This window comes from Sceloporus occidentalis, unplaced genomic scaffold, assembly GCF_023333645.1.
Source record: "Sceloporus occidentalis isolate IW3139 unplaced genomic scaffold, rSceOcc1.0.p SCAF_7, whole genome shotgun sequence".
NCBI lineage: Eukaryota > Metazoa > Chordata > Lepidosauria > Squamata > Phrynosomatidae > Sceloporus > Sceloporus occidentalis.
Genome location: NW_028316987.1, coordinates 23766567 through 23775559, shown reverse-complemented (window position 1 = coordinate 23775559; position 8993 = coordinate 23766567). Strand labels below are relative to the sequence as shown.

General features: G+C 45.5%; 1 protein-coding gene across 6 annotated transcripts in view; it reads left to right on the top strand.

Moving 5' to 3' along the window:
• The first annotated feature begins 912 nt into the window (after positions 1-912).
• Positions 913-8993, top strand: part of LOC149309402 (transmembrane protein 245-like) — an 84761-nt gene continuing 76680 nt past the window's right edge. For 3 of the 6 annotated variants that reach the window (XM_089532369.1, XM_089532367.1, XM_089532366.1), the window contains exons 1-2: positions 927-1566; positions 8459-8576. In XM_089532369.1, the coding sequence (XP_089388495.1) occupies positions 1030-1566; positions 8459-8576 (655 nt within the window). In that variant the 5' untranslated portion in view covers positions 927-1029. Of the gene's footprint in view, positions 1567-8458; positions 8577-8993 lie in introns of all 6 variants that reach the window. The other 3 variants (XM_089532370.1, XM_089532371.1, XM_089532368.1) reach the window with 3 other exon arrangements.

Genomic DNA, 8993 nt, shown 5'->3' with positions numbered 1-8993 from the left:
ACCAAACTGTAGGACAACCGCAGGACAAAACTCAGCCCAAAATGTAGGACATTTAAGGTCCTCCCGTTTTCTTAAATGTCCTACATTTTGGGCTGAGTTTTGTCCTGCAGTTGTCCTACAGTTTGGTCTCGAATTTGTCCTACATTTTGTCCCTGGTAATAGTGGACAACAAGTGTACAAACAAAAATCCATCAGTGATACCTTTATTTTTGTATTGTGCATTTTGTTTGGCCAATAAAGGTATCGCTGATGGGTTAGGGGCACAAGACCCCCGCAAATATGGGAAAACCTCACAAATAACAAAACACCATGATTTTTACTTGAGAGGACACCTCTCTAGGAATATTTAGCTCCTCCAGTGCAGCTCTATGGTCAACGTCTGACAGACACTGACCATAGAACTGCACTGGAGGGGTTACAAAGGCCTAGTGGAGTGTCCTCTCTAGGAATCTTGGTCACTGGTCTCCAAACTGTGCTCTTAAGGGATTTTGGACTTCAACTCCCAGAATCCCACGCTATTAGCCAACATGGCTGAGGCTTCTGGGAGCTGAAGTCCAAAATCTGTTAAAGGGCACAGTTTTGGGACCACTGGTTTACTTTAATTAAAAGTTGCACCGAAAGGCCTAGAGAGATTCCTAGAGAGGACACGCCACTAGGCCTTTGTAGCTCCTCCAGTGCAACTCTGTGGTCAGCATCTGCCAGACATTGACCATAGAGTTGCTGGAGGAGCTCCAAAGGCCTAGTGGAGTGTCCTCTCTAAGAATCTCTCTAGGCCTTTGAGTGTAGCTTTTAAAGTTAACCATAGAGTTGCCCTGGAGGAGGAGCTAGATATTCCTAGAGAGGTCAAATCCGTGAATAATCAAACCCGCAAATATGGAGGGAGGAGCGTATTTGTTACATGGCCTCACGGCTACCCCTGTGGTACTACGTTTCCCAGAGGCCCCTGCGGCCAACCTGCGCTGGCCAGGGCGGGGGGAACTACATTTCCCAGCACCCTCCTGGTCCATTTCTGTGGCGGCGGCGGCGGCGATGGCGGAGAGCGGGGACGTCGGTTCCAGCTCCAGCCCGAGCCCCGCTCCGGCTCCCGCGGCGCTGCCTCTGCCTCTGCCCCCTTTGCCTCGTCTGGAGAAGCCCCTGCGTCAGGCCTTCTACAACACCGGGGCGCTGGTGCTGGCGGGGCTGTGCTGCGGGGCGGCGGTGCTGGTCTACTTCATCCTGGAGGCCTTCCTGCGGCCGCTGCTCTGGGCCGTCCTCTGCGGGACCTTCCTGCACCCCTTCAAGAGCTCTCTGACGGCGCTGGGCCGAGGGTGGCTCCGACGCCTCCGACGCTCCGGCTCCCCGGTCCTCTGCGCCGCCCTCCTGCTCCCGCTCTGCTTCGCCAACGCCGCCGCCGAGGCCCTGGGGCGCCAAGTGCTCCGCTGGAGGAGGCTGCTGCTGCTGCTGGGCGCCGGGGGGCCCGCCCTCTACGGCCTCTACGCCCTCGGAGCCTCCCTCGCGGCCCAGGAGGCCCTCGCCCGCGCAGCACGCCTCCTCTCCCGGGCCCTCGAGTGCTTCAGCAGCCCCTGGGTGGGTGCCTCAAGGGAGGGAGGGAGGAAGAAAAGAAGGAGGGAAGGAAAGGAAGGAAAGAAGGAAAGAAAGAAGGAAGGAGGGAAGGAAGGAAGGAAGGAAAGAAGGAAGGAAGGAAGGAAGGAAAGAAGGAAGGAGGGAAGGAAAGAAAGAAGGAAGGAGGGAAAGAAGGAGGGAGGGAAGGAAGGAAAGAAGGAAGGAAAGAAGGAAGGAAGGAGGGAAGGAAGGAAGGAAGGAAGGAAAAAAGGAGGGAGGGAAGGAAGGAAGGAAGGAAGGAAGGAAGGAAAGAAGGAAGGAGGGAAGGAAAGAAAGAAGGAAGGAGGGAAAGAAGGAGGGAGGGAAGGAAGGAAAGAAGGAAGGAAGGAGGGAAGGAAGGAAGGAAGGAAGGAAAAAAGGAGGGAGGGAAGGAAGGAAGGAAGGAAGGAAAGAAGGAAGGAAGGAAAGAAGGAGGGAGGGAAGGAAGGAAGGAGGGAAGGAAAGAAGGAGGGAAGGGAGGAAGGAAGGAACGAAGGAGGGAAGGAAGGAAAGAAGGAGGGAAGGAAGGAAGGAAGGAAGGAAAGGAGGAAGGAAGGAAAGAAGGAAGGAAGGAGGGAAGGAAGGAAAGAAGGAAGGAGGGAAGGAAAGAAGGAAGGAGGGAAGGAAAGAAGGAGGGAGGGAAGGAAGGAAGGAAGGAAGGAGGGAAGGAAAGAAGGAGGGAAGAAAGGAAGGAAGGAAGGAAAAAAGGAGGGAATGAAGGAAAGGAAGGAAGGAGGGAAGGAAGGAAGGAGGGAAGGAAGGAAGGAAGGAAGGAAAGAAGGAGGGAAGGAAGGAAGGAAAGGAGGAAGGAAAGAAGGAAGGAAGGAAGGAAAGAAGGAAGGAAGGAGGGAAGGAAGGAAAGAAGGAAGGAGGGAAGGAAAGAAGGAGGGAAGGAAGGAAAGAAGGAAGGAAGGAAAGAAGGAAGGAAGGAGGGAAGGAAGGAAGGAAAGAAGGAAGGAGGGAAGGAAAGAAGGAGGGAGGGAAGGAAGGAAGGAAGGGGCAGCATGGGCTTCAGGCTACTTCCTCAGATGCATTTGTTATTATTATGTGGAGAGATCTTGTAGCGCCTGTGAGGCTCACTGAAAGGAAGAAGTTGGCAGCATGAGCTTTTGTAGGCTTCAGTCTACTTTCTCAGATGCATTTACTATTACAGTATTATTACTACTACTACTTGGAGAGATCTTGTTGCACCTTTTACACTCACTGAAAGAAATGAATTGGCAGCATGAGCCTTCCCAGATCTCAGCCTATTTCCTCAGATGCATTTGGTTCTAGAAGACTTTGTTCCTGACGCATCTTCAGAGAATGCTGGCATCGAAGAGAGTGGGTGTGTGTATATATATACACACACACACACACACAGAGTGTGATCCTGGGTTGGGAGGAGTGATTCCCATGTTAATCTGTGTATTGTTCTGTTGTAGGTGGCAAGGCCTCAGGGTGGGAAGATATGCAAGGAGTATTATTGTGTCTGTTTAATTAGAGATCCTTTGTTTGCTGGGAAAACCCCTGACTCTGGGTGGTTTTCATTTGCTATTGCTGGGTCTTGATTTTGGCGTTTTTCAGGACTGGTAGCCAAACTCAGTTTACTTTCAGCGTTTCTTCTTTCTTGTTAAAGTTTCCAGGCGCTTGTGGATTTCAATGGCTTCCCTGTGCACTCTGACCTGATAGTTGTTGGCATGGTCCAGAATTTCAATGTTTTCAAACAGCATGCCAACAACTATGCAGTGCTCTTAAGCACTGGTAAGCTAATTGCCCCCAACAAGCTGGATATTCATTTTAGTGACCCTGGAAGGATGCCAGGCTGAGGGGATCCTGGAGACCTGCCTGGGATCGAACTCACAACCTTGTGGCTTGCAGTACAGGCATTTACCCCTGTGCTACGAAATGCATCTGAAGATGCAGGCTTTATGAAAGCTCATGCTGCCAACGTCTTTCTTTCAGTTGGTCTGAAAGGTGGTACACAAGATCTCTCTGCCCCTAGTTAGGTAAGCAGAGGCAGGTTCTAGGAAAATCATGAAGCCTAGCACCAAATAGAACCAGGTTTCATCTGTGGAGTAGCTTAGCCTGGGATGATGGGACCTGAAAGAGTGCATTGCTTTTCTTAGATGCCTTGTATATGCCTCCTGAGCTGGCAGTTCTGTTTGTTGTTGTTAATTGCCCTCCAGTTGATCTCGACTCATGGCTGCCCTATGGATGAGACGTCTCCAAGACTCCATGTGCTCCACTACTGTCCTCAGTTCTTGCAGATTCATACCCATGGCCTCGCTCATAGACTCCATCCACCTACTGTGTGTTCGTTCTCTCTTTTGCTTTCCTTCCAGCTTTCCTGGCATTATGGTCTTTTCTAATGAGCCGTCTCTTCTCATTACATGCGTAAAGTATGGCAGTCTCAGTTTAGTCATCTTGGCTTCCAAAGAACTCTCAGGCCTAATCTGTTCTGTGACCCATTTGTTTGTCTTTTTGGCTGACCACAGTATCCTCAGCACTCTTCTCCAGCACAACATCTCAAATGAATATTTTCTTAATTGTCCAGCTCTCACATGGCAAGGGGGAACACAACTGCTTGTAGGATTCTGACTTTCGTGCTTAGTTGTATGTCTTTGCTCTTTAGGATCTTTTCTAGTTCTTTCATAGCTGCCCTCCCCATTCTTAGGTCTGTTACAGACTGCCAAAATAAAGCTTTCGGGTCTCTTTGGAGGTATGCTGTTTAAATGATGCATGCATCCTAAGAATTGGGAAGATGCACCAAAGCTGCACTCGAGTGCTTAGAAATGGAGTGTGGCTTTGGTGCGACCTCCGGGCTCTTAGGACCCATGCATCAATTAAATAGCATACCTCCAAAGAGACCCGAAGCAGCTTTATTTTGGCAGTCTGTAACAGGCCTGAGTTTCTGCAGCCAAAATGACAAAAACTAGATATGAAAGGGACACATTGTCAGTCATGGAGAACTCTGCATAAGTACAAAAAACTTTAGGAATCCCCTCCTGCCATTTTTGTGCCCTCTTGGTAGCACACTGCTGTGTTTTGTCAAGGGAGCAGTGAAAAATTCTGCAACTTTTTGCTAACATAAGGCACACACAGAGACTGTGAGGGGTGTTGCATAGAACTGCTTCCATGGAACCCTTCAGGATGTGTTCTGCTCTAACGGCAGCTGCATATTCACCATTTTCCTTTTGTGGTTGGGAAGAATGTTTTGGGAAGCTGAAGAAGTGGCTTTTTGCCAACCTCATATATATGCCTCAAAACATCTTGGCTGGATATGGGTTTGGCAGTAATTGGCCCCCAGTTATTCTGAAGTTGCCCACCCATGTCCTAAGTTGTAGAATTCCCCTCTACCAGCCAAATGACTTAGGCATGCTCAGTGAATTTGGAATTGTGACTGTTGTGACTGGGGAAATAGCAAACCAGGGAGAGTGAGAATGAAACGAATTAACTGGGGAAAAAAGTACTGAGGATGAAACAGGTTAATTTAAAGAGAATTGTCTCACTGTGTGCATAGATCTTTTTTTATTAATACTGTACTGAGAAACTTATTTTTAAACGAAAGCATTTCACCCCACTCTGCAGCTGCAAAGGCTTCTAGAACAGCTTACAAGGATCAATAAAAAGATAATCTTCATGCTTCAAATGTAGAAGACACTAGAAGGAAAAGGGATTGCTTAGGGGCAGAAATGAGATATAGAGACATCAGTGGAATAATCCAAGATATTGATATATTTGGGACTGGGTAGAAGTGTGTTTGCCCAATCCAATTCACAATATGTGCAAAGATAGCAACAGAGTTTCTTTTGCTTCTCAGTTCTTACTTAGTTTGAAATATGTTTTAAAAACCCCAGTGAAAGCAAATACAGTTAATTGTCACCATACTGCAGATTGGAAGGGACTCTGGTTGCAGAAAGTGATTTGTGACAACCTTACAGCACAGTTAATGCTACAGATCAGGGTCTGCAATGTTCAGAGGTATTGGATCCCTTTTGAGGGTTGGGTTGAAGCTGAGAGTAGCTTACAACAGCCATGCATTGTCATGGAATTTACCATTATCTCTGTTATAGATTGGAGGGCTGTGCAGAGGCATTTCTACAACAGTCCTGCAATGTAATACATTGCTAATACTCCAATCTACAGGTGGGACTAGTTGAATCTTCCCTCAGGCTGCTTATCCCTTTATTTGCATGCAGATGTTTAATGATAATTGACGTGGATGTGTATCGAGCCATTGTTCACACGCGCCCTTTTGAGTGAGGCCCAGTTCAACAAAGGATCTCTATCTTTGATGCTAACTTTTTATAAACAAATACACTTGTCCCTCCACATCTGCAGCTTTGACTTTTGCGAATTTGATTATTCACGGATTTTATTAATATGTTCTCTGTAGTAATATCTAGGTCTCCTAATGCAACTCTGTGATCAACTTTAACCAAAAGTCACACTGAAGGACCTAGAGATTCCTAGAGAGAACACTCCACTACACATTTGTAGCTTCTCCAGTGCAATTCTATGGTCAGTGTCTGGCAGATGTTGACCATAGAGTTGCACTGGAGGGCCTAGAGATTCCTAGAGAAGTGTTTTCTCGGGTAAATACATTATGGCCTGTTACAGACTGCCCAAAATAAAGCTCCTTCGGGTCTCTTTGGAGGTATGCTATTTAAATGATGCATGGGTCCTAAGAGTCCGGAGGTCGCGCCAAAGTCACACTCCATTCCTAAGCACTGGAGTGCAGCTTTGGTGCAGCTTCCGGATTCTTAGGATGCATGCATCATTTAAACAACATGCCTCCAAAGAGACCCCAAGCAGCTTTATTTTGGCAGTCTGTAATAGGCCAACGTTTCTGTTATTTGTGGTTTTTCCACATTCACGGGGGTCCTGTGCCCCTAACCCCAGCGAATGTGGAGGGATGAGTGTATGTTTTCTTTTCAAATGCTTGTCAAATATATACTTCCAGAGTTTGTTGTAGAATTCAACTTGTACATTAATAATATTTGCAAATTTTCATAGTATAATTTGTGTTTGCCTATTATATACAATATTTAAGGTAGCAGTGACTGAAAGTTAAGTTCTTTATATCAGGGGTGGGCAACATTTTCACTTCTGAGGGATGCATATGACAACTGGCGTAGGTTGTGCTGGCGCTGAGCATTATTGTCCACTTCAAATCTATCACTGTCTTGGAAGCCTCCGAACATCCCCAAATATATGTATTAATCCATCTAAAGTTTGGTGTAACATTAGACACCAGCATGAGTGGCTCCAGTGGCATACATGGCGCTGGAATAGGTAGTGTGAATTCCATGTAGATTCAGGTATGTGGAAAGCCGTGGGAATGGAGGAGCTTGCTGGAAGAGTGCTGCCACACACATCCCCACTCTGCATTTCTGATGGAAACCGAAAGCCAAAAAACATAGTTCTGCCATATCAAACAAGACTGGCACCTTCCTTTCATCTCTTGTGTGTTCCTAAAGACCCCTTCCTGCCCTCTCATTCCTGGAGACTCCAGATCTTGTCTAGGTTCATGAAGCATCACTGATCAAAATTAATCCCTCTCATCTCCCAAATATCAAAACAAACTTTGGAAACCATCTTAGGTTCTGTTGAGGGGCAATCATGGAGCCTCTATGGATTGGGGTTGACTTTAAGGTATAAATAGCAACCCAAAACTTAGCCTTTTTGCTGCAGTCAACCCCCCCCCCCCCCAAACGCTTGTCCGATGACTGTTGCCCTCAGACTTCACACTGAGGTCCAAAACACACTGCAGGAATAATCCAGTTTGAGACTGCTTTAACTGCCCTGGTTCCATGCTAGGGAATCCTGGGAATTGTAGTTTATTATGGCACCAGAGCTCTCTGACAGAGAAGGCTAAATGTCTCACAGAACTACAGTTCCAGAATTCCCTAGTATTGAGCAAGGGAGTTAAAGCATTCTCAAACTGGATTATTTTTGCATTGTGTTTTGGGCCTGAGTTGCTATTCTTTCGTTTGTAGACTTGAACCTTGTGATTTAAGCTGCTTCTGCTTTCTGTGGACCATCTTTTCAGGATCGATAGACATACCTTGTATCCAGCCCTCAAAACTCCACTATCTCCATTCACTTTTCTAAGTTTGGTTAGCACTATGTAAGACAATGAGTTACTCTAGTATGTGTGTTCTTTTATATTCCTTCACATAAAGGTTCATGGAATCCCTTGTGCCTGGAGTCCATATAAGTTATTACCAGTATAGCTGATACTTAGTTACTGCAAATGTTACCCCACTCGCAAAGCCAATTAATTCCCCAAATTAATTAAAGATGGTTTGCAGCTGTGAGTGGAGGCTCTACAAGCACCACACATTTTGGGTAACAGCATGGTGGATTTGATGGGCTGCAGGCTGTCTGTGTAGGCTATGATATAAGCTATAAGAGATGGCTACTTTCTAGGTGGTAATCTTTAGGAATAAGCCCTACAGTTTACAGAGCATAAGCGTTCCAGTTCATTCAGGACATCACATCTAAAAGGGAAATGTCATATTAAAGTTTGGAATATCTCTATTAGTTTAAAACTAGAAAATATTTTTCTTTTCTGTGAGCCTAACTGTAAATAAAATGTTTGCCATACACTTGTAGCAGTTAGATAACACTATCAAAATTGTAATAAAAGCAACAAGGGCTTCCCGTTGAGGTCCCCCCACCCTGTAAAATTATATCAGCTTCATTTTGCCAGGATTTAGCTCTGATATATGTTTTAATAATAATAATAATAATAATAAAATTTTTATTTATACCCCGCCCTTCCAATGATCAGGGCGGCTAACAAAATGCGCCGAAGCGCGCAGACAAGTACAAAGTTAAAAACAGACTCAATAATAACAATCCATAAAAATCTCCTCTTTTCCCTCCAAAGATATGGACATTGATAGCAGGCTATCTGTTAACTGTATTATTCAAGTGGAACCCAAGCACTGAACGTTACTTGAGAACAATTTCTGTTCCTATCTGGATTTTATTGCTGTTTCATTTGGGTGAGTATATTGTTATCCAAAAATATAAAACATTTCCATAGTTTTCTGAATGATGTGCTAACTTTACATATTAGTATTTCTATATTCAGAAATTTACCTGCCAATGTTGATTTTGCTTATGATGTGGATAAAACAAAAGTCTGACTAGTAATACTTAGGCCTGTTACAGACAGCCAAAATAAAGCTGCTTCGAGTCACAGTAGAGATATGGTGTTTCAATGATGCATGCGTCCTAAGAGTTCAGAAGTCGCACCAAAGCCACACTCCATCCCTAAGGACTGGAGCGTGGCTTTGGTGTGGCTTCCGGACTCTTAGGACACATGCATCATTGAAACAGCATACCTCCACTGTGACTCGAAGGAGCTTTATTTTGGCTGTCTGTAACAGGCCTTAGAGACCTTGAAATTTGTTTCAAAT